General features: G+C 45.4%; 1 protein-coding gene across 11 annotated transcripts in view; it reads right to left on the bottom strand.

Moving 5' to 3' along the window:
• auts2a (activator of transcription and developmental regulator AUTS2 a) overlaps window positions 1-24809 on the bottom strand; it is a 270916-nt gene that overhangs the window by 11203 nt on the left and 234904 nt on the right. For 6 of the 11 annotated variants that reach the window (XM_058626845.1, XM_058626839.1, XM_058626843.1 and 3 more), the window contains 5 exons: window positions 24086-24134; window positions 6078-6648; window positions 4123-4433; window positions 2124-2362; window positions 718-762 (listed from right to left, as the gene is read on the bottom strand). In XM_058626845.1, the coding sequence (XP_058482828.1) occupies window positions 718-762; window positions 2124-2362; window positions 4123-4433; window positions 6078-6648; window positions 24086-24134 (1215 nt within the window). Of the gene's footprint in view, window positions 1-717; window positions 763-2123; window positions 2363-4122; window positions 4434-6077; window positions 6649-13124; window positions 13419-24085; window positions 24135-24809 lie in introns of those variants that run through there. The other 5 variants (XM_058626847.1, XM_058626842.1, XM_058626844.1 and 2 more) reach the window with 3 other exon arrangements.

Raw genomic sequence — 24809 nt, 5'->3', positions numbered from 1 at the left:
AGGGTTCAACGCATTTTGTCACTTTGAAAACACCGCGTTTGTGGTGAGAAAATGGCTTCGGGGTCATCGTTGCTACACGACGAGACTGAGGGAATGTGGAAAAATCAAACTGTGTAACATCTGTCAACTGCATACAAATACAATCTTTCTGAAATTAAAATCCTTATCTCAGCTCTGAGGGACAGTTTGAAGAAAAAGCTTTGTTATGCAGGCGCGCGCGCGCACACACACACACACAGCAGGTGTGTGGAAGCTTCATCAAACATGGTAAGAGAGTGGGGAGCAGTGCATTTCCCCTTTAGTGAGTAATAATGAGCAAGCCACTGCTGTTTACAGACACATGCTAATCAAGAATAGGAAGCGAGACAAAGATATAGTATTCCTCCGACGACAGCAAAGGCTTCTCTGTGATGCAGCCGGCGTCTCGTTCTGTATGAATTTCTATGCAGAATAATTCCATCGTTACACGCACAAGAATAAATCTTGTGCTCTGAGCTCTAACAATCCGGCACTGTTTGTCTGATTAATCACAACATTTGCTGAGGCTGCGGGGGAAACGTGGAGGCTTACAGTGACCATTCAGATGTGGAATCCAGCACAAATATTACTACACACATCACTCCAAATGGCATGAACGACGTAATGATCAACAGTGCAACAGAGTGCTCTGCACACACACTGATACACACACACACAGCACGTGGCGCGGGAACTCACGCTGTGTCTGTAGAAGGGGTCCACTTTTGTCGGGTATTTCTCAAACTGTAGGAGAAACGAAAAAGAGCCAAGTATGAGGAGGACACGTCAAACCTACACATGCACACTGACACGGGGTTGAGCGTCGTCATCTGATTTTAACATCTAAAGTCATTAAATCACATTAAACAATATGTCTGCTTGTTGGTGTGTGTGTGTGTGTGTGTGTGTGTGTGCACAAGTGACACAGAGAGAGAGAAGAGACAAGAGGAGCTGAGTGAATCAAAGCTCAGAAAAAATATTACCCATTGGAAAAAGCTAATTATATGGCAATACGAGTTATTGTTTCTAATCCATCCCAAGGGCAGGGTGCAGCTCGGGAACATGGCCGCGGTGTCTGTGATCACATCTGAGGACGCGTTCAGGCCTTAGTCGGATCACTGAGTGCGGATGTTAATGACGGGACTGAACACAGTCTGAGACCAAAGTTCAACTGCTTCCGAGGCTGCAGGTCATTTTGGTCCTGCTCTTTTTGTGATCGTAGCGAGACCTTACAAACAAGGCAATCCGAGTACAAGCCTCTGTCGGCCTCTGCTGGTCATATTGGCAAGTGCAGAAAAAACAAACAGACACAGAGAGCCACTAAAAACAATACTTCACTCCCACTCCGTGGGGTGAAGTAACAAGCATGGGCTCTACGTCTCATTTGGATTCCTTTTAGTGTTGCAGCACAGGCCCAGAGTGAACGTTTCCCCAGTCAAGACTAAACACTGCAGCTATAAAGAGGCTTTTTATGACCTCATTAGCTGTCAGAGGCCTCGCCATGCTGCCTTTGAGGTATCATCAGAGCCAAGCAACCCTTCTGTGGGCCAGCACTTACAAGTGTGTGTGTGTGTGTGTGTGTGTGTGTGCGAGAGAGAGACTTTTAGATCCAGCCATCCGCTGCCTGTGGTCTCCCCCCAACAAACAGCCAGGCTCTTAACACAAGGCATTTGACAGTCATAAAACCCCCCAAACGGACCCAAATGATGTCATTAAATTCTGAATGAATTAAGTGTATTATGTTCTGAGAGCTGGCTCTGAAGTTAACATGCTTTGGGCAAGTTATTGCCAATTTAGAAAATAACAGTGTTCGAGTCTGGAGTCTTCAAGTATGCCAGAGAAAACACTAGAGAGCCTTTCGGGGAGAATAAAGGCATCATTGTGATGTGGACGGACGGACACACATGGTCATCATTGAGCCGCCGCTACAGTGTGGTGTTCACACACAAACTGTGAAATCTTCACTTTCAATCACACAGTGGAAACTAACTCCTCTACACATGTTCATGTCATTATTAGAAGACAAACGGTATAAAAACCTCTTTGGGCAGAAAAAATAAAAACTTTCCCCCCCCCCGGTACAGTTGTGTTCTACTTATCCTCACATTTCTGGTCGGGGTACGCACCATAGGCGGTGCTGGGGTGGGCATGATGGCGTGGGGGAAGGGCGTGAAGGTGTGCTGGTGGGTGTGCTGGTGGGTGTGTTGGTGCTGATGCTGGTGCTGATGCTGGTGCTGGTGGAACTCGGTCCGCAGGTAGGGCGGGGGGCCCAGGGAGGCGCCGCGGTCTGCGTTTTGGGAGGCAAGGAAACGGGTGTTGAGCTCCTGGCGAAGAATGTCTTGCTCTGGAGAGGCAGAAGGAAGAAGAAGGTGGGATTTATCAAACCATTCAAAATTTCTAATCAGTCAATATGAAGAATTCCTGTTTCTGAGAATCATCATTTTAAGCGTCTCTATGGGCAGAAAATGACAAAACAGAAACAGCTCATACATACTTTTACAATCTATGAAAATGTCATTGTTTTATAAGCATTTGGCACATGCTGTTAAACAGAGCAAACCATTTTTAACACAGCGTTGTCAAAACATCCTAGTTTTATTTTGGATGCCTATTTGACTCTGCACACAGAAATTAAATTATTCCACAAAAACCAAAAACTACTGGGGTCAAAATGATTCACTGACCTTTTCATTGAGCCACAGCACAAACCACTGTTGTGCAATGATGTGCTTACATTTGTGATGGTCAAAACTTTTACAATCAAGTTCAAACTGAGCGTTATCTCCCAATTTACACACAGTATCACATCTTCAGTAAGGGTTTGAGCGCTGGCTTGAGAAAGCGTCATGCCAAAAACAAAAGAAATCAGTATATAAATAAATACATAAATAGTCGTTCTTTGCTCTACGCCATTCATTAAAATTGTAATTCAACTTATTATTGCACCTCTTATTGAGACATATATTCTGCTGGATGTAATTATGGTGAATTTAAAGCCCTCAGAAGCGTGGATGCTGTTAACAACTCCATCAGAATTTATTCCCAAATATAAACGTAAGAACCAAGTCATCCAGGAAACGACTGCAACTGTCAGCGTGTCTTTTTAAATCACAGCGAAGCTGCACATGATTAAAACTGACCGACTCCTGGAACTGTCAAATGTTGTGATTTGATACGCCGCGGCTCCTCTGAGGGAACAACATCTGTTGTTCTAATAACCTCTGCGCGGCCTGCGGAGAAAGAATGGATTTCCAGTAATCGCTGGATTTTCTTCTAAATTCAACAAAGCCGGGCTTGAGAGATTACGTCTCCTCCAGAGTAACCTTATCCTTCCTATTCCACAGTGACTCACTATAATATTTTCAGCATCCATTTCAAGCTTTATTGGTCTGGGAGTGGAGGTGGAATTTTCTCTTCATAAAAATTTCATTAGTATCTTTTGAATATAATCCAGCTCGCTCCGCGCCGTATTGACCAAATTGATTTCTCACACATGAACGCCATTGAAGGTCAAAATGGAAGTTCTTGGAATGTCACTGGGTGCGAGCCCACCCCCCATCCTCCCTCTCACTGACCCTGACATTTAATGTAGCACATGTACATGGACATGGAAATGTGCACAGGGATCTGTGATCACTTCTGCTATGTGGCCTGACTTGCTGATGGATTAAACTAAATTAAACTATTACAAAAATAAATCTCTAAGTATTGGGTGAATTCTTAATATAAACCTAGACATGGGCTGTGCTTCTCACTGCAATAAACTCAAAAATAAAAGAAAATATCCACCATAAAAAAACTGTCATTTCTGTACCCATGCTGTTTATCTGTTGTACCTGTATTCCACACTTTGTGCATTCCATGTATTTTTAATCAATATTAAATGTCGCATATCGCTTAATTGCCCAGACTCGGTTGCTTGATTCTTTAATTTTAATTAAATTACCACGGCGACATTCTGTCTGTGCATCGGTCTCCACATCGCCCATGCTTTCTGATCAAAAGCTGCTAATGCATCGACTGACTGAAATAAGAAGCATTCTGTCTCGTGTGCAGTCTTCTGCCACACCACTTGGGGGCAGTGTGGAGACATTTGACAGTTACCTGAGTAGGCACTCCCAGCAGCAGGGTGACCAGGTGCTGGCAGGGTGCTAGACGTCAGTGGTGGTGGTGGAGGCAAGGCCGCTGGAGGAGCGAACATATTGGGGTGATGTGGGTGAGGCGAGGACTGCAAGGCAGGGGGGAAACTGTGGGGGGAGCTCTGGTTCGCTGCCAATGGCAGGGGGAATGTGGAGGCCGCCGCCGCCGCTGTTGCCGCTGCCACCACAGCGGGTGGGGGCTGGTGGTGGGGGAGGAGATAGGAGGGACCAGGCGGGCCGTGAGGCTTGGTGCCCGGGGTGCTGCTTCGGCTGCTGCTGTAAAGTAAAGAGAAAAAAAGGGAAGAATATGGAGAATGAAGTCGTGCTAATTTGGGCGTGATCAGTCAAAAATTAGCACTCGTTCCCGCTCACCCCCTAATCTCCATCTGCTCTGACGTTCACTCCCCAGCACAGTGTTTTCACACCTCGACTGTCCTCCATTTACAAACGCCTCCCTAATTCTCACTTGCACTTCGCGGAATCCGGGGCCAACGCGATTTGTGAAAACACCACTTTCACGGCAGCCTTAAAATGCAAATAAAATAAAACACCACTGGCAAGCGCGGCAACACTGAGCATCTGTCTTTGAACGGCGCCTGTGAAGGCACTTCCTCCACAGGCAGGTAGTGGAAATGTGCATCGGAAATGGGATGCGAAGGAGAGAGGGCGTGTGTGCGTGTGTAAGCAAACAGTCCTTTGTAGTTCGTGTGTGGGTTTTCCCCGGGGCCGGCCGCAGAGCCCGCGTCTCCGCCGCTCCGCGCTCTGAGCCTAAAAGCTCATTTGCAGCGCTCGATCTTTGCTGTGGGCCGTGGCCGTGATTATTCACAGCGGGTGCCAGGCTCTGGTGGGCCGCTGCCAGACTGGCAGGCCTGGCACAGCGAGTGGGAGGCAAGAGCCAAGTCCTGAGAGCCTGTGAGGCAGAGCTGTTGTTGGGACTGAGTGGGATCTGAAGGAGCCACGATGGAGTCCTGGAGTCTTAAAATAATGAAGAGTCTCATAGGTCTCACTTACAGGAGCTTTCAGAGAAAGCTCTATTGTTGTGATTTTCAATGAAATAAAAAATATATCCATGACGGTGAATCTAGAAAGTGGATTCTTAGTCATTATACAAAATGACCAGCTCTCAGTAAACAACTTTGAGACCATTTTCCTTCTGGCTTCAAAACACAAAATAAAATCAGTAAGCTACTGAATCAACGTGATACTGGAATTATATGCAATTGTTTAGTATAACTGATGGAGGCTGCCATCTGAACTGAACACGATGTGGGTGGCTAATGAATCACAGGCACTTGGGGAGCAGTAGCCCTGCTAATAAACTGTGCTACTGTTTGGAAATTTGCATACTGATCGGCACCATTGTACGTTCTTCCCGCTAAAGAGGTGTTCTAGTGTTTTCAAGTGTGTCGGGACGTGGAGGTTTTGTCTGAAATGCACAGTAATGCCGTTTCATTTGCTAATCAGAAAATCTGAATCTCTGTTTGTTTACTGGTATGTTATCATGTAACCTCTTGTTACTGGCATAATACAATGTCATTAAGAATATATATATATATATATATACGTGTATATATATATATAATATTTTATTAATAATAAAAGATGGGGAGACATTATGGAATATTATTTAGGCAATTTTAAAAAGCCATAATAATTGTACTTATTCAGCCAGACTGGACAAACAGCCAGAGTGTGTGTTTCCAAGTGGAACTTTATGATGTAAACACAGGAGAATTCAATCCTCTCTGGTATTTAAAGGCCACCGAAGTTTCCCTGTCGTGTTTTGGAAAGTGAGTGGGGAGTACGCTCGTGCGTTCGTTACAGTCTCACCATTCGATTTCATTCATTCTTACATATTGGTCTTCAAACTGTGGCAACATCACACTTTCAAACAAGTCCCGCGAGTAAACACTCTCTTACCTGTGACCGTTGACGTTGAGGCTGTTGTAGGCAGAGAGGGGCCGGGGGTGGCAGCGCGATGGGGGCCGTTGGGGCCCTGCCTGACTGGGATGCTGTTGGTGGGGGTGGTGGTGAGTTGGGAGGGCGGGCGATGGAGGATGCGGGTGGAGAATGGGCGTCGGCGGTGGCCGGGGATGAGACAGCTGTTCGGGCTGGTGCTGGGGCCGGGGAGGGGGGGGCAGCGAGGGCTCTTGGCCTTGAGCGAGAGGCAGGGCTGCGGGCGCCGGAGGCCTGGGGAGAGCCTCTGAACGTTGGGGCAGGTGTGTTGGGGCTGGAACCTGCGAGGGGCCGTTTGTTTGGCTCCAGTGAGGAGACAGGGGGCGGGGACTGGGCGGCTGAGGCTGTGGCTGGGAAGGGAGGTCTTGAGTAGGCAAAGGCTGAGCCGGGGTGCTCGACGCAGGGGGTTGGGGGTCCCTGCAGTTGTCCTGGCTCCTCTCTTGACTGCGCTCTAAGCCTGACACCTTGAGGAGGCCGGGGCCGTGAGGCTCCTGGCTGCCATTGGTGGAGAGCACATCGACGCCAAAATCTGGACCTGTGCGTAACAAAGAGAAGAGGTGCGTAAGCAAAAACTGTGAATAATAATCTGTTTTCAAGACGGTGGAGCATTTCAACAAATATATTAAGTGAACAATCAAAATTTTATTTTACTGACATAATGGTAATTGTAGTATAAATGGACTCAGGAGAGAAAGATACGTCTTCAGCTCTAAAACAGATGTTCTACGGGCTCTTTTCTTTCTCAACACCATCGTCTCTGCTGTGATCAGTGTGTGCACTTAACAAACTGGCACACACACTTTTTCTTACTCTCCCTTCACATACTGACACATTACCAACGCAAGTACCGGTTCCTCCTCGGGCCCTTTAATGCATCTCTTAGCCCCATCCCTGGGGAGCGGCCAAACAGCTGAAATGTGTTTTTCTCGTCTAAATCAGTTTGCATCGTACACAAGGCGTATTTCCAAGGTCAAGTGGGATTTTTGTCTGTTTATTCACAAGTCAGGTGTTAATTGTACATTTGCGCATGTACCTACAAGTAACAAACAGCAGTACAGATCTGCCACAGATCTAACTGTGTTATATTATGTAGCTTCAGAGTTACTGAATGTTTGTAACAAACACTCTCTTTAATTCTCTACTGCGTGGAGCGTGAACGACGGCCGCGCGGCCTTGCAAGGTGAATAGTTTTTATGGAATTCGAATAATTGCCTACAAAAACGACAATTACCTGCCATTAAAAGCCCTGGTTGGACTCCATTATGTCCAACGAGTGAATTAATCCAAAGAAGGAAAAAGAACTGCTGCTCACTGTTGAAATCACACAGAACAATTGCTAATAGGCTCCATCCATGGTATGTCTCTGCAGGGGGCGGCCTCCCACAGAACAAAGTGCTCAGAAACCCACAGTCAGCCTGGCTGTTCCAGAGGCACAGAGGCTCATGGGAGATGACAGTGCATACATAAACTGTAATTAACTCTCCCAAGGACTCGGGGGGGGGGAGCGAGGGCTCCTCCTACCCTTAGCAAAACCAGCTTAATCCTTCACCTGCCAAGGAGACCCAGTGGTTCCCATGGGCAAAGACAGCAGTCTGCTCCGCAAAGCTGCAGCCTGTCACAGCGGCCTTCCATCTCACTGACACAGTATTCCCACTAGACCAACTGCACTAACAGAGCCTCCATCCATAAGCATTAACATGCTAAGTGAGATATTAGCTGCCGCAGGTGCAGGTGATTTTTTTTGCAAAAGTCAGAGGCGGTAATTGCTCGTCGCGAGATCGCAATCGATATCAACAATCAACAACTATTGACTCCTGTTCTGTGTGGGTGAGTTTACTGGGACACTTGCCAGCCCATCAGAGGAGACAAAACTGTGCTTCGTCAGACTGAAGTGTGTTTGCGACCGTCACGTCTTCAAATCTAACTATCCTTTACAGAGAAACTATAATCTCCTCTCTGGCAGCACGCAGACACATCTCTGCGTCAGTGAGCAACAAAGCCCAGCAGCTCTTAACTCCATCTTCCACATCCATGTCAGTCTACTCCACTTACAAACGCTATTACTGGTCAAGAGAGGCTGCTGCTGGCAAACAGCTCCACCGCAGCAGAGAGACGGGAGACGAGAAATTCCCAATTCACAAATCCTCCTGCTACCGCACCTCTGATTCTCTGAGGTCCAAAGCTTGTTTTGAGAACCAAACGCCAACGTGCTAAAAAGAAGGCGTCTATTCTGGTCATAATGAAGACTCCAGGGCCAGGCGGCGCGGGCAAGAAGAGAAGAGGAGCATGCAGCAGTTTCCCTCCCGTGAGGGTTCATTTGTCAGTCTTCTTCATCCCTGGGAACAAATAAGCGCAATTCCCACTTGGTTCGCTTCAATATTCCAGTAAAACCGTGCGGTTTCTAACAAGCACACGCTGCCTGATGGAGTGTTACAGTAGAGGATACGTGTGAGGCCTGTGGGTGCGTACAGTAGTTAGAGAAACAAAAGCTAGAGGCTAGATTTAAGAATTAAATTGGGGTATGAGAGGATTTTGTTTGGGTCAGCTCTGTGTATGTGCGTGTGTGTGTGTGTGTGTGGAAAGCCAATTATTAAGGGCTAGATGTCAAGGGAACAAGCAAAGGCTTAGGGGGATCACTCATTATCCCTCGGTGAGCCAGCTCCTACTGTTCACTATATTGGCTGCACACACCACACCAGCTACACTGCGGCATATATTTATTAGATTGGTTCCTGTTTTATTCTAGCTGAACACAACCTAACACGATAACCTGAAAATGTAATACAGGAAGAATAATGTAGATAAAACTGCAGGGAAACATCAGACAACAGATAGTGAGTTCTTTGCAGGCTTCTTCCCTGCTGTGTTTTTCACCTCTGTTACTGTTCTGCACTGGAGCACAGCTCATTAGTGCTATACAGCTCTATTCAATGTTTCCCCGACAATGTTTTTCAGCAGCGGTGTCATTTTGCTGGTGTCCGTGAGGACGGCATGGCGGCGCAGCCCATATTCGTTGAAATAAAAAAATGTTTTTAAATTAATTGGCCTAATTATCAAAGTAGATTATACTTTTTTTTTTTACTTTCGTATGTTAATTGGCAGCTTTTGGTGGTCACATGTGCAAGTCATGAGTGTTTGTGTGAAATTGAGCCTGCATGGTTAATAGTAGGACTGCAACAATGTATCAGTTCATTAATTAACAATTGACTCGTAGATTTATCAGCAATTATTTTGTTAGTTTTCTGATTTCAGTCTCAATAATCATGCAGCCTTTGTTTGTCGTTTTGTTCATCATGGCTTATAATATCCAACATTTTTTTACTTTCGTATGTTAATTGGCAGCTTTTGGTGGTCACATGTGCAAGTCATGAGTGTTTGTGTGAAATTGAGCCTGCATGGTTAATAGTAGGACTGCAACAATGTATCAGTTCATTAATTAACAATTGACTCGTAGATTTATCAGCAATTATTTTGTTAGTTTTCTGATTTCAGTCTCAATAATCATGCAGCCTTTGTTTGTCGTTTTGTTCATCATGGCTTATAATATCCAACATAAAAACAGATGTAACATTAAGGTTGTTTAGTATGGTGTTAAATCATTAATGAAGCACATTAGGATTCATTTACCAAATGATGTGTTTCAATATCAACACTAGACACAACCCTGTTCATACAAATGATTAACAAATGAGTGATTGACTCTTTAAAATAGCAGTCCTGCACCTGTTGTTTTCAGTGGCCAACTTTTTTCTCTCCTCTGTGTCATGTGAGTGTGGGTGGACATGATAGGACACATCTGGTCCTGGACACAAACGGCTAATGGACGGCTACAGGCAGGAGGTCACATGGCTCCAATCACACAAAAACAACAACCCAACACTGACAGACGGCCGAGCCCTGACTCCTGTACTGTATGTCACAGTTAAGCACTGAACTGAAATGAAAGAGCTCCAGAGATCAAGCTGCTGCTCGGCCAACTCGCTTGCACAGGTGAAAAGTATAGATGCTTTAGAATGCAATGCAATTATTTGCAAAAAGTGCTAGTATTAAATATGGAAACATTTTAATTTAGATGAAAATCAAAAGCAATATCGTTGCTGCAGACTGTAGCTCTGACCTGGGTTACCCTTATTAAACTGAACTGACGCCCACTGAAATGCCTAAAACAATCATTCACTTAGGGATCTCTATTTACAGCAACCAGGCAGACAAAGGAAAGGTTCACAGTTACTATAATGGAGGCTGCGAGCCTGAGACAGCTGTGCAACTGTTGAGAGCATCGAGGAAACAGGTGCTGATGAGGAGGGAGGAAAGGGAGGGAGAAACAGGTCTGAAGGGACAACAGTCTATTGCAGCTATGCATCATGGACTGTGGGGCAATGGGTGATGCAATGACCAGCAATCTCTAGGTTAGCGATAGCAGATAGGTCCCATACCAGTGACATGCTGCGGCACTAGCTATGACTTTTACTGTATAATGAGGAAAGTGATGCAGTCTCTTGGGCAAAACATCTACAAAGTCATGCAAAACAGTCGACCTCACGGGCATGAATTTCATCAACTGGTTACTGAGGATATCTGCATTAGATTCCCCTTGCAGTCAGTCTAACGGTTGTGGTTGACATGTCACTTTGTAGATGTTTGGATGTTGTCCTAGGTTTCCATCATTTTATACATGCAAATAAAGAAACAAACATATTGAACTGTTGCCTATGAATGCATGAGTGTGTAAAAGGGTAAACACAAATAACTGTGTGCAATGGAAAACAGCACAGCAAAGGAAAATCACCTGATTGAATGTCTAACTTTAGCATTTGACTACACTGGAAAAGACAGCATAGTGCAAAGAGCAAATATTACCACTATAACAGTTGGGAACACAACATTGCTTGTGGCTGTTCATGTCATTAAATAGAACTTCCGCGGTGACCCAGACAAACAGCAGTAGATGGAAAAACATCTTTTTTTGTTTTAATGATGAATTAAAATATTTTAAATGCAAACCATGTTTTAGTGCACATCATTAAGAGTAAGGATCTGCCTCCTCTATGGGCTGAGCATACAGAAAATGGCAGAATACAATATATTCACAGTCCTCGGGTATGGAGGAAGTTTTAAGAGACAAGTTTGCCTCAGGCCTTTCGTCTGGAAACTATTTAACCCTGAAAAAAAGAAAAAAGACAAAAACACTGCTAACCCGCGTCTCTTCTGCCTACATATTTAGTTTGACAACAAAATTAGAGTTGTAATTGAGCAGCAAGTGTTGACAGTGGTCTGACAGTGCAGTGGTTTAGGCACCATATGTTCCCCGATGGGCTTTTTGCTGAGGGAGCGGGTTCTGTTTATTTGTTCTTAATGAAGACTGCAGTCATATTAATGGCAGACATCTTTCCCTCCCACACAGAAGAGAACAATAAACAGCAGGCTGCTCGTTTCTGCTAGTTTCCTTATTGCACGTGGTCATGAGAGCTTTTGTCTCAGCTTTGAGACACACCGAGGTACTATACCTCAGCACTGGCCTTCCTTCTCTCTAGGTGTTTATTGGGTACAGCTACACATTTCGTGCAGGCCATTAGAACTGGCATCCGATGAATATGATGTCTGTGAGACCTCCAATGTTCTCACACTCGGGAGAGTGTGTGCTACTCGGCGGAATACCCTGGGGTTCATATTAGTGGATGACATCTGAGCTGAACTCCCACGTCTGTGGGACTGGGAGGTGTTTTGAGATCCCCAATGTTCCAAAACAAATGCCCAAAGTGGCGTCTGTTCGTGAAGCTCAAGTCTGCACATTAAACAAGGGACTCCTCATCTGCAGAGACATGTCCCCACAATGCACCACTGCGGAGGCCGTAGGAGACTGTCAGATTGAAGTTTCCTGTTCTCCTGCCACGCTAAGGTACAGACTCTGCATGTGTTTACAAAAACAATAGGAAATTGAGAAGCTGTGTGTCGCACACAGGTCCTGTGATATTCACTCAGAAGCTGCAACCCTCCCGTCGGTAAACTCCAGGGAATTTTCTAAGCCTCCAGAGAAGCTCCAATCCTTTAAGCTCCTCATCTCTCCCTTGTTTAGCTCTGAAGACTAAAACAGCATTACTTGCTCTCGCAGCAGCAACGCAACCAGACAGCAACGCAAATCTCACAGCGCGCACGTGTTGGACATGTCCCATACGGGCCTGACAATGATAGAAACCCCCCCCCTGCTGGCCCTCACATATTCTCCGTCATGTCAGCAACTCTCTAAAGCTATAGCTGGAGAGGTGTATCAGTTTACACAGCCGAGACATCCTACTGTGTGGAGGGTCCTGGACTGGAGCTGTTTTATTAGTGCTCGACTCCCAGGGGTGGCTGGAAAATGGGAGTGGGAAGCTAAGCGGAATTGAAGGTGGGGGGTTTGGGTGGACCAACTATTCGGGCTATGAGAGCACGACATGTGTAGTCTTTCAGTGAGAATACCATAGTGTGCTGATATCACCTCACGGTAACACAAACCGCTGCTTTAACAAGCGGTGATTGAGCAAGAGGCCAAGAGCAGGCGGGCGGCAGGGGAGAGTTGTTAAGCCGCCTCTCTTAACATCTATATTTCATGCCTGTCTCGTTTGGTTTATGAATTTTGTATTACAAGTTGTGAAGCCAAAGGAAGTCTGCATGTAAATGTAGTGTGGGCATATGCAGTGGTGCCACGCTGCACCGTGTGCACGCGGTTAACCATTCACTCACACGCCGCACACTTAAACCCCCGAATCCTATTATAAGATAGACTGCCTGTGACTGTGATCTTCTGTGAAATGGTAGCAATCTTGGGTAATTGGTCTGAGAAAGCCACTGAATGTTCTGAGCTCTATTGACAGATGCAAGGCCACAGAAGAGCAGCTGCCAAACCGCAGAGAACAAGCACTTACACATGTTTACAGTACGACAAAGTACAAGAGAAAAACCGAGGAGGGAAATACAAGAGCAGTAAAAAATGCAGAAGGAAAAGGCCACTCGCTCCGTCTTGTCTCCTACCTTTGCTAGTATCCATCCAGGCTCCATTCATACTCTGTCTAAAAGGGTAAAAGTGTTCTATCTCCTCTCTCTCGAGTCATATTGAAGCCGTTTACTATCAGAGAGCTGCAGCGACAACACTCTTCCACCCACAGTAGCTCTGATTACAGATGCTCCTGTAATGGCTCTTAACTTCCTCCGCGTCTCACTCTTCGCTCCCCTCCAGCGGGAGGAAAATGCGCTGCCTGGCGGCTCGGACAGCTCCTGAGGTGTTTAAACGTTTGGCCCGGCTCGCCCCCTCACCAAATTCCCGCACCAAATTCCCGCAAAACACCGTCGCATCTTTACGTGCACATAGTGATGTAGCGGTTGGGTCTATGGCAACAGAGTCTCATTTCCAGCTTCCCTTTAGAGAACAAATCTTTATTTATCCCTGAGGGTGTGAGGTCAGGCGAGAGGGACCGTAACAGGAGATGAGCCGGGTCAGGGACCTGACGACAGGCATTTTGGCACAGGTGACTGTGAGAAGGGCTTGGCAGAAAGATAGCCAAGAGAGCAGGTTTGTCCCGCCAGAGGCCTGCGCAGGGCAGCCCTCGGGGGGACACTTGTTGCCCACGGCTGACGGATCCTCTGCAGGTTTGGCTGTCATGCTCAGGCTCACTGAGGTTTTGAAATAACAGCAGCATGTAACAAGGATCCAGTCCACAGCAATTGGTCAGCAAACACTGTCACAGCGGTGTAAAACTACACTGAGAGACACGGCAGCTGTGAAAGGAGCCACACCATTTGACCTCAAACATGTCACATGTATGTAAGCCAGCTGATGGGACTCTCGGGCCTTGATATCTCTACTAGTGATGGAGAAAGGGATGGAAGGTGGCCAACGGCAGCATACGAATGTACGTGTCTCCTCAGTCGGCCGTGGAACTTATATTTGCACATTGTGTCCACTGACAATAGGAATGCAATGCATAAAATGACACTCAAAGTCATTTACTTTCTATTTATATTCAAGTCATTTCGAGCTTTTGTCACTATGGTGTGAGAGGTAGAGTCACTCTGTCTCATGAAATGTCAGCACCTCATGTCATGAGACCTGACTGCGTATGAAACACAAAGATAGCTTTCAAGAGTCCTCTGGTACGACGTCTCAGAGTGTTGACCAGCAGAAGAGCATGTACCTGGCAGCAAATTGGAGGCTCTCATTAAAGCAATGCTCCGTACTTGAAACTGCCAACTACTGGCCAAAAAAAGACATCTGTGTGCGCAAACATTTACAGCTATAACCCTATAAACTGACTATAAACCTTCAGGGCCTGTTTTTTGACACTTGTTACTAAAGTAGAAAAAATGCATTTAAGGTGTGCAACGGGAATATTAAATATCCAAAGACAAAAGAATAAACACAACCTATTATCTGCACAAAAACCATATCAGCACATACACTACAATTCTTCAGTGTTACAAAGTACAGAATATTTGCCTGCAAACAATATAGAGTCATTTTTAATAAACAACGTCTTCTTAATACTGGAAATTGCACTAATGTGGCAAATCGGTAACCTGAACCCACACAAATGGTTCATGTGTCTACGTCAGTGCAACTATAATTTAGTCTAAAAACAGCATCAGGACCTCAGAATACTGAATGATCAGACTGTGTGTCAACACAACCCAAGCATTTTAAAAACACAATGAGTGGAATTGCAACATGTGTTTCTCGTCAGTCACTGTGGCAGCTTTGGGAAACGACAGACAATCACGTCTTGAATGAGGGGACGTGCTTCAGTCACGACTACAGTCACGTGTTCATAAAAACCCACGTTCAAATCTGTCTCATTCTTCCTTCTCTTTCTCTCTCGTGCACACACACAGAAGACTGCCAGTCAGCGGGTCCAGTGCCACTGAGATGCCTGTACTGCAGCTCTCTGTGTCCCCTGGCTGGAGCTGGTCAGAGTTGGCCTGTCCTCCACGAATGCCCGTCAAGCCCGTCAGCTAAGCCAAGTGGGCTGCACCAAACGAGCCCGCGGGGGTGTCTGTTAATTGCACATTTGGCTCCCGTGAGGTGACGGACAGCATTGGCTCCGTCTCACTCTTTCAAGACTCTCCAATTGCATCAAGGGGTGTTGACACTCGGCTCATCCATTGTGTCTAGGGGGAAAAAGGCCTCCTTTCATTCTCAATTGTTCCTGCTGTTTCCTCTCCCACTTGCTCTATAGCCAGGAGGCCAAGTATGAGAGTGACTGGCTTGCAGCAATAGGAGGAGTGACAGCTCGAGCTGACATACTGACACCAACATGATTTCACCAGGGAGAGATGCAAGGAGGGCTGAAAAGAGAAATCTGTCCCCAGAGAGTCATCACTCTGGGCCTCTTTCACGTTTTTCTTTTTTCAAATGGGGCCAACTGGTTTTGCACACATCAACGCCGCACATTCCAGCTGCTTCTGCAGCTCAGATTCAGGGGAGCCTGTGCCGAGTGTTAAAACTCATTCCGCTGGGGTAACGACTTCACTGCATTGATCAAATTTCTGAAAAACCGGCAAAAGTATCAGTTTTCATGTAGCTCCTCTTTATAAGTCTACATCGGCATTACGGAAGCTGCCAATGAGTCTGCATGCGTGTGTGTGGGAGCGTGTCAAGTGCCGTCTCATTACACCCTTGCTCGGGTTTCACAGCAGTTGGATTAAAGGGACACCCAGAGCAAGATCATAGCTGTTAATGGCCATCGCCCCCTCTCCTGTCCACACACACACACACACACTATTCCTCTTTCCCTCTAGCCTTGAAATACTGTGTGGTCTGCTGATGTGGTGGTGAACCTACATCGCTCACAAAAGAGGAAACGGGGAGGTGTAACCGGGCCCAAGTTCTCACTCCCTTCTGGCATCCCGCTTTCTCACATTAACATGCTTTTCAAAATAACACCACAAATTAGCCGAGGGCCGCTGGCAGGCTTCACAGTGGTGAGCTATGGCAGCGGGACTGCGATACTTGACGAGGGAGGGCTCGAGTAGAGGAGGCTGGTTGGGATTTAAGCTGTTTATTTGAACTGCACTCTTGTCCAAACAGTCAGCTGCCCCTCTGCTCCCTCGTCAAGCTTCGGAGCTTAAGCTAGGATTTTGGTTTTAGTGTGGAGAGTACAACTTGATACCCCCCTTTTGGGCAGCGGCTGCCCCGAGCTTGGGTTACTTTACGGGAACAATGCAGCCTCTGTCCGTGGCCTCCTACTCTGCAAAAGACATGGGCTCAGACAGGCTCGCTAGTGTCAGGCAAGGCCAGGGGATTCATACATCACAACACCACACTGCACACTGACTGAGCACAAGGTTTAGAGAGAAAGCTTCCAAACACAGCTTCCAAGCTTTGTCTCTAAATGGCCCAGCAGAGCCCACTCTAAGCACTCTAAGAGCTAAACCAGACATGTGCAGCCTGTACCAGTGCAACGGCCTGTTTGCTCTTGGCTTGAAGGGCCTGAAAAAATAATCCCTTGTGGGATTTTGGTTTTTGTACAACAGTATTTACAGTAAAACCTGACAGATGTAATAAAGAGGGGATGTTGGAACCTCAAAATCAAATAGCTCCCCCCTGGAGCAGCTTAATCTACAACAGATGGTGACAGACTGATGGACGATGATGGGTTTGGACAGAACTCTAAGAACAGTGGCCAAAAGCCAGGGACGACGAACCACAAGATGGTGATAAAATCAAGCGCTGTGCAGTTCGTTACCCTCTGTTTATATCAAATACACATGCTTTGGAAGTTTCCTTTCCAGAATACACACGTCACATTCACATCACCCAGCACAAATGAACCATGTCCTCTCCTCCCACTCGCTCTACTATGAGGTCATACCCAACACCAGGGGGCAATATTGCCCCCAATAGTCAGATGGCCACATTTAAACTTCCAAACAGTTGCAGTCTCTGACTGTTCATGCAGTCGGTAGCCTATGGAAATATAATCTAATGTGGTTTGAGACAAATGAAAGCCAGGGAATGTGTGTGGAGCAGGAACACATGCAAGGGATCTACAGAGTGCTGCTAATAAACCAGGATCCTGCTCTGTAGTCCTCTTTTAATCTGCCCCGAGGCTCATCAGGATTTTATTCTTGCTCTTGCATATTAATGAGAATCGAAGAGGGTGAGAGAGAGAGAGAGGGAAAATAAGATAACCTCTTCTCTTGTGGGACAAATTAAAGCCAGTGTTTCATCAATCTGATCAGAGTCTTCATGCTCAAGTACTCAGCGCTGTGTGTCTCTAACAAGGCTGTTTACACTGTTGCTTACACAGACGGCACAGGTCTGCCCGACAGAGCTTTCAGTGTGAACTGATCCCTGCAAATGCCTCCACTCTGGACAGCTCATCAAATAGGCCAACAGTTTGTTGTACATTCCTGTTTTTCCTTTTGTATTGTAAAGCAACCTTGTGCCTATACATTTAAGTTATTATTATTATTTTTCCCAAAAAAAACAACAACAATACTGATCAACAAAGTCTGTCTTCGGGGTTTTATTTCCTGGATTCCTGCCGTGACTGTCGTTATTCCAAAGTCTTTTTATTTAATGCAAAAAAATGATTACAATGCCCCACGGTGCCAGAAGAATTCAACTAATCCTTCAGTCCTGAGCAGTTCAAAAACATTAAAGTATGGATGGCCCTCTGGCCTTGTTCTATCTGACAAACTCTCCATGAATATAATTTCTTAAATGTGTGGTTGTACTAACTTTGGATCATGCACGCACTCAATCCCACTTCATTAACATCTTATCCACCGTGTAAAATACGATCTCCCTTTCGCTCCACGTGTCTGCAAAGCTGCGATGCTGCGTTTGTGAGATGGCCGCTCAAGTCGTCTACCTGAGCCAAAGTCAGTTTGAGATAAAATGAGATCATGATGCAACAGCGAGGAAAAACCTAGAGAAGGGCAAAAACTACATGGTGGATGATAATAGAAGGGTCAGATCATTACACACCAGCACTCCTGCCGCTGCACTCACTCACACACACACACACACACACACACACCGCCACCATGAGGCCTCATTAACGTTATATCCTCTCCGTCGCTCTTTGGCAAAGTCACCTCTGCTGCCGGGACCAAAGACACAGACATAATTGGCCTGAACTCACAGGCAGTGCACTGGGAATGCCTTGGTCTTGTTAAGTGGTATATGTGTGTGTGTGTGTGGTACTTTGACCCTGGTAATGCTGCACAGTTGGCAGGAGAGCGGCTGATGTCACACTGGATCAGTGGATGCTGCTGATGATGATGGTGATGGAGGGGAGGAGTCCTCCTGGGAATAGACTGATGCTTTCAACACCTCCAACCTCCCACCCACCAAGGCTCGTCTGTGGCACCACTGTGGAGTCTTTTTTTAAGGGCAGTTCACGTAAAGAAACTGCAGCTTCAGTACAACTCTATGTGTGAAAAAGCTTCATCATAAGAACAACTAATCGGTTAAGTACGTCTGCTTTTTAGAGCATTTGCAGACGTGTACAGCGTACAGTCGCCCATCATTCAACCCTGACTGGCTCTAAACCACCACATACCTGAGTGTGGCAGACACATAGGGGCCAGCAGGAAACTAAGGCCTTTCACTTTGATCTCTGAACTGCAGCCCATTGAAATGTTTGTGTTTGAGATGTAGACCTTTAATTTTGGCCTGATGGGTTCCAGGCTCTTTGGGTTTAGCATGGTATGTCTGATACAGGAGTGTTTACAGAGTCTCCCTGCAGCTCTCCCGGTGCTGAAATAAGTGCATTAAGATGGATGGATTTACTTAGTCTCTAACCTTGGGATTTGGGGAACAAACTCTGAATGACCTCTTTGTGCTACTGGAGGGGAAGGAGGAAGACTGGCTCCCACCAACACGCCCACTCACAACATCCTTAAAGCTGCTCTTCAATCAACAACATTCTACCAAGTTGGCACCAACTAGACCCATCACATACACTGTTTACCCAACTAAGTTACCAACCAGAATCTCCATAAGTGGATTTGACTGCATATGTTGACTTTAGGAAATCACACAAGAATTCTGGTGAAAAACATACATTAACATTGATGCACAGTGGCCTGTTTATTTTACCTCTAATGTGACTGACTTCACTGAGTAAACCCACGTTAAAAGGCACAAAACCTACTCAAGCGGATGAAGTAGAGCTCATTGGAATCTAAAATGAAAGAGAAGCCTCATACAGCTTTCCAAGGTCAACGAGTTATAATCAATACAAACGTTTACGTGTTGTTCGGCAAAATCTACAGTTGGAATAATCACAATATTTGTCTGCCTGCAGGCAGACAGACAAAGTGGATGTGAGCTGCAGACAGGGGCCATTGTTTGCAACAGTGAGGCAGTAAATCAGCCAGAGCTTCCCTTGATTTGTTAACCTTTGTTTGGCTGTGTCAGCAGAAGAAGCATGGCTGGAGCGGCCCCTTTCATGGTCATGAAATACAGCCTCTCCCTGTGTAGTTGCAAACATGGGGGGGGGGGTTCGTCCCTCTGAGCAGCACAGGATATTGGGCTTCCTTTACCCTTTCGAGATACATTAAACTCTACTAGTGGGGGATGAATAACCAATAGAAGCAAAGACCACTGGGAAAATGCTTTGAATTTCCTTTAGTGATGTATCAGTCAGAGATAAGTCCTTCAGATTCCCGTCTTATTTATCAAAACATGCACATTCATTAAATATCAAAAGGGCATTTTGATTTATGTTAAGCTCGCGTTTGAGCCGAAACAACAACAACAATAGCGCGGCTGCCCGTGCTTGACCTCGTAGCCCCAGGCAGGGAAAGAGAGCACGTCCTTGACTGCAGCCGTTCCTCTGAAAAGCACAAAAGGCCAGTGGTAGTCAGGTCATCTTTCCACTGTGCATCAGGTCAAGTTCCACAGGCAGTGCTGATTTCTTGACACGCCAACCCACACAGACGGCAGAGGTCAGCGCGAGGGCAGCGAGCGGAGCCTGGGGCAGTAAACCAACACTGGTGCTGTGAAAGGCCAACCTTCTCTTTCCAGTCCACTGAATGAGTTAAGGACCTGCCTGGGTGATTTGTGGCGTCAGTGTTGCTCTCTATATCACTTGAGATTACAGCAGGTGGCGGCCCAAAGCCTGCAAGTACACACAACTCTACCACCAGTCCCTCCTCTCAGAAAGCTGAGTGAGAATGAGACAAAGAGAGAAAAACAAGTCCTCAGCTCCCTCCCACACAGCAGTAATACACTCACAGGCAATTTTGCTGTCGGCAGAGCTCTCTATGACAATCCAGGGAGCTCTTCAGCTCTGATATCTGCCACAAAAGTTCACCTCCACTTCCCTCTTTCCGCAATTTTTTAAACAATGTCATCAGTGCCGCAAATTACACCTTCCATATCACACAGTATTCTCTCCCTCGGTGACAGACGCACTTAAGCCTGACACACTTCACCGGCAGCACTCTTCACGCTGGTGTCAGCCTAGGGTCTCGCTGTAGCACCGCTTCATTTTCACATTAACTCCAGTAAAGCATGGTGAAATCAGTGTTGTGCTGAGGGGGGAAAAGTGAGAATCACTACACTGTGCACTGCAATTCACCTGCACACTCTCACGTCGTACACAGAGCTGCTGATGGCTCACCGGGGACTGGCTCCTCAAATAAATATGGATATATGCCATGTGCGTTTCCTGCACACCCTTGAAGGGAGAATCACACAATGAAGTTATTTCCAACTCCAACAACATTTCATGTGTGACATCATAAGTGTATGTAAAAGCCAATTAAAATGTTTAAATTACTCTAATTATTATGTTCTGAGCTTTTCTGCCAATTCTGAATTATTACAACTTCAAACTATTAGTGTGTTGGAGAATCTATGAAGCCTTCAGTTAGCATCAAAACTCAATGATGTTTACTTTGTCCACCATAATTCATAGTAACACAATATGAAGTAGGATTATTCTATCTCCTTCAAAGCCACATAGGTGAATCTGTGTTGGTGGTGATCTGCAGCTCTTAAAAGCAACCCGTTCTATTTTAAACAGATTCCGTCTGCACACAGCCGACTCAGCAGTTCACTGATGAAAACATTTTCGTGTCTGCTCTTGATAAATGGCATTGCAGAGGTTCTTAAATGTCATCCAGCATCATCTTAATCTACACAACAAAGACGACACACTGAGGTTTAGCGCCTGCTGTCCAGTGACTTGCAGTAGCTTAGTCTTCACGACGGCTTGAAGACTGACAATAGCTCGAGGGACGGGATTGTAACTGGGTGACGAGATATAACTGCCCCGGGACACGGCTTTAATCATTTGATAGATCTGTCTGCGGGGCTTTGTGATGACACCATTACAGGTGTCTGTATCAACGCAGCACTTAAACCCACTCCCCGGACAACAGTCGCAGCCTTAATGCGACTTGGTTACAGGTTTAAACTGTAGGGCCTGAAAGAAGCTTATTTTCTTACCAATATTTCTTTCTAATTTCCACCCAGTGGGACAGTGAAATTCAACTCACTACAGTGTGGTTTCGGAACAGTTCTCACTGCGGAGTGTGTGGGCCGGAACGCGATAGCCATGTCAGCTATGTAAATAGTGTGACGTCATACCAGCGCCACACAGTGCAGCCTGCCATTAAACTCATCAAAGAAGAAGTTTTGTGTAAGTGATCATTCTCTGTGCAGTGTGTCTAGTTCCAACCTTTAGGGGACGGTCCACTGTGATGGATCAATCATTTTGGTACCCTGCTCAACTGTTTTACAATACAAACTCCAATAATTAACAATCGTTAACATGCCAAACTGACATGTACTGCTTGTTGGAAACGGGGCTCGACAGAGTACACCGCAGCTTTTCGTCTGGAGCCTGTTTTTCCTGCAGAACAAATGAATTAGGATAGCTGGCTGACACCTGCAGGCACATCAACAACCACAATAATTGGAGCTAACATTTAATGACTCCGAGTTAATGAAATCCTTTCCTGGCCAAAGTGAACCCAGGATGGAATAAACAGAGAAAGAAAGGAGAAAAGCGATCATGACTCAAAGCTCTGCATTAGAAAACGACACGCAGCTGACACCGACAGCCCTGAGGTGATGCTGACACAAGAGGGAAAGAAAACAAATCAACATCAGAAATCATGAAAGTTGCATTCACCTAAATTGGATTTTCTTTTAAAAAAGCTGTGTAAGCCTTAGGAGAAAAAATAGTACAATACAACAATTATAGAGCTGGTAACAGAGGCCTTATCCTCATGGAAACAGAACTTTCTCCTTATATGATCTTTTTTGTTCTTAAAAGATTTTCCATAAACACAATTTCCCTTCATCCACATGAAAAACACTAAACACTGATGCCAGGTGCTATAGAATCACACCAAAAAAAGACATTGAGCATGCGCGCTGTGTACAACTCTTATTTTATATAGAAATGTATTTGAATAAGTTCAACAAGTACTTCACAATCATAGAACCAGAATGAACCAAGACTAAGGAAAGAAAATAAAAGTTATCATAATAAAGCAAACACAAGTAATAGGTGAAATGTTTTTTATCTAAACTGTTTGTCAACACTCGATGACTCACATGCAATTTGCACTGGAGCAACAAAATTATAACTTCAGTCACGACTATTCCTTCATGAGGAAAATCCATTGCTTTGTGTGAAACTATGAACTGTCATAGTTTCCTACAGCTTACATTGAAACCTAAAGCTAAATAAACACATAATATGTACCAGCAAGAAAGTGCACAAACTCTCAGACAAATAGATTTTTTTGCACCTGCCTTTGGGCAAATATTGACATTCACTGTTTCACAAACGAACCAATCCCATTGTTTTTGTTGGAGCTGCTGCCCGCCCAGAGTTTAGGTTGCATTATAGCTCTGGTAATCCCCTCCAACAAAAACCCACCTGACTCTTTAATCTGAGCACCAGCCTTCATAAAAATACCAGTGGTCCTCCGCACTCTCCCCGCACCTGGATTCTTTCACCCGCCTTTTGCTATAGCGGCAGGAATTAGAATTTGCATATGGCAGGAGAAAAGGAGGGCACAGAGATGGTAAAAGGAAAGAAAGAGGGGAGATTTAAATGGAAATAGGGGCCAAGAGAGTGGACTATCATGCAGCCAAGAGAAAGCGTATTTTGTGTACTGTTTCTCCACTCAGGTCCTTTCATAGAGGGGGAGAGAGGGCGGCTTTCTGTTGATTTAGGTTTCACAAAGGGAGCCATAATCCTTTCAAGGGAACCAAATAAGTGCACAGAGAAGGACGTTCAAAAGGAAACCTCTCTGTCAAGCACGGCCATTGAGCTCTCCCAATGGACGCCACAAATCAAGCCCTGGAGGGAATCAAAGGCCAGAATGTGGGAAATGTGTTTGGAGGAAAGTGCAGAGAAACGAGGGGAGGTACCGAGAGCTGTCATCAGCAGTCGGCCCTGTTTCTGCCTCAGCCCTGAAGGGGTCATAACCCTCATCTCCGAACCTCCCCCCTGCCCCGCATGCCCACCCCCCCATTACAGAGGAATGTCCATTCACGCGGGGTACCTCCATTATCCCTGAGCCAGAGAAAAGGGGCTGCTTTTAACAGCAAATTAGTGACTTAATAATGAGGTCACATGTGGTGTTGGCACACTGAGGCTCAAGGCAGAAGCCTTTCCTGTCCTCACTTCATTCTCCACTGCATTAGTACGTCTTCCTCCTCTGTCTGCAGCATATGCCTAGATCATATCAGCACCGAATGCAACAAATGCCACAGCAGCTCCACACAGTTTCATACCACACGTTTCATACATGTAAATACAAAAGCCTGCGTCAGACATGTTTTCAAGGTTCCATCGACCTCATGCCACAGTGCAGACAAACAGCTGAGCTCTGTTCATACCCGCGTATCTTGGGCAAGTTTCATCAGGTACATAGATGTGGTGCATCACGCATGAGAATACCATACCATTTTAATTTAAACATCACTTTAACTAGAGCAACAAATAAAATAACATCTTTACCTTTAACTGCAGCTGTGCTGAAAAACTTCTCAGAGGCAGCATCGGAGACCTGGAAAAGAGGAACGTGGAATAAGCAAAAAGAACACAGTAATACACAATTACAAGAGTTCAATTTAACATCATTTCTCTAAAACATTATCAAGCTCCATAGAAGGTTTCACATTCACTAAAAAAAAATATTCAAATCATTAACAAGCTGTCATTTTTTACCTGAATTTCAGACTTCACCTGAAGTCACTCTTTAAATTAAATGTGATTATGATATGGATCTCTAACAATATATGACAGATGCTCGTCTATTACCAACACAAAGGTCAGGCTTAACCTTAATCCCATTGAGACCATGATGTATCCAGTTTCTGCAGACCGTCACATCCAAATTATGTTTAGAATTATTCGGGTAACCCGAGCATCATCCTTGTCATCAACACCATTATCAAATCCAGCACTGGGTATCAAGACTCAAACAAAACAAGCCGCTCTTTATACACAGGCCACTTGGTGGCACTGTTGCTCCGTCACAAATCAGCCCCATCCTTTCTCCAACAACAGCATCACAGCGTTAGAATAAAATGTGCAGGGATGGAAATAAAAGCTGAATGTGATAAATAATAACATTCTTACACTGCTGAGGAAAGTAAAAAATATAAATTATAATTCCAACCAGCACATTTAGGAGAAAAAGATGTGAAATAAAAAATCTCAACAGGTTGCTAGAGGACAC

This window comes from Solea solea, chromosome 4 (assembly GCF_958295425.1).
Source record: "Solea solea chromosome 4, fSolSol10.1, whole genome shotgun sequence".
Classification (NCBI taxonomy): Eukaryota; Metazoa; Chordata; class Actinopteri; order Pleuronectiformes; family Soleidae; genus Solea; species Solea solea.
Note: the sequence above shows the minus strand (reverse complement) of the source record. Positions and strands in the feature narration are given on the sequence as shown.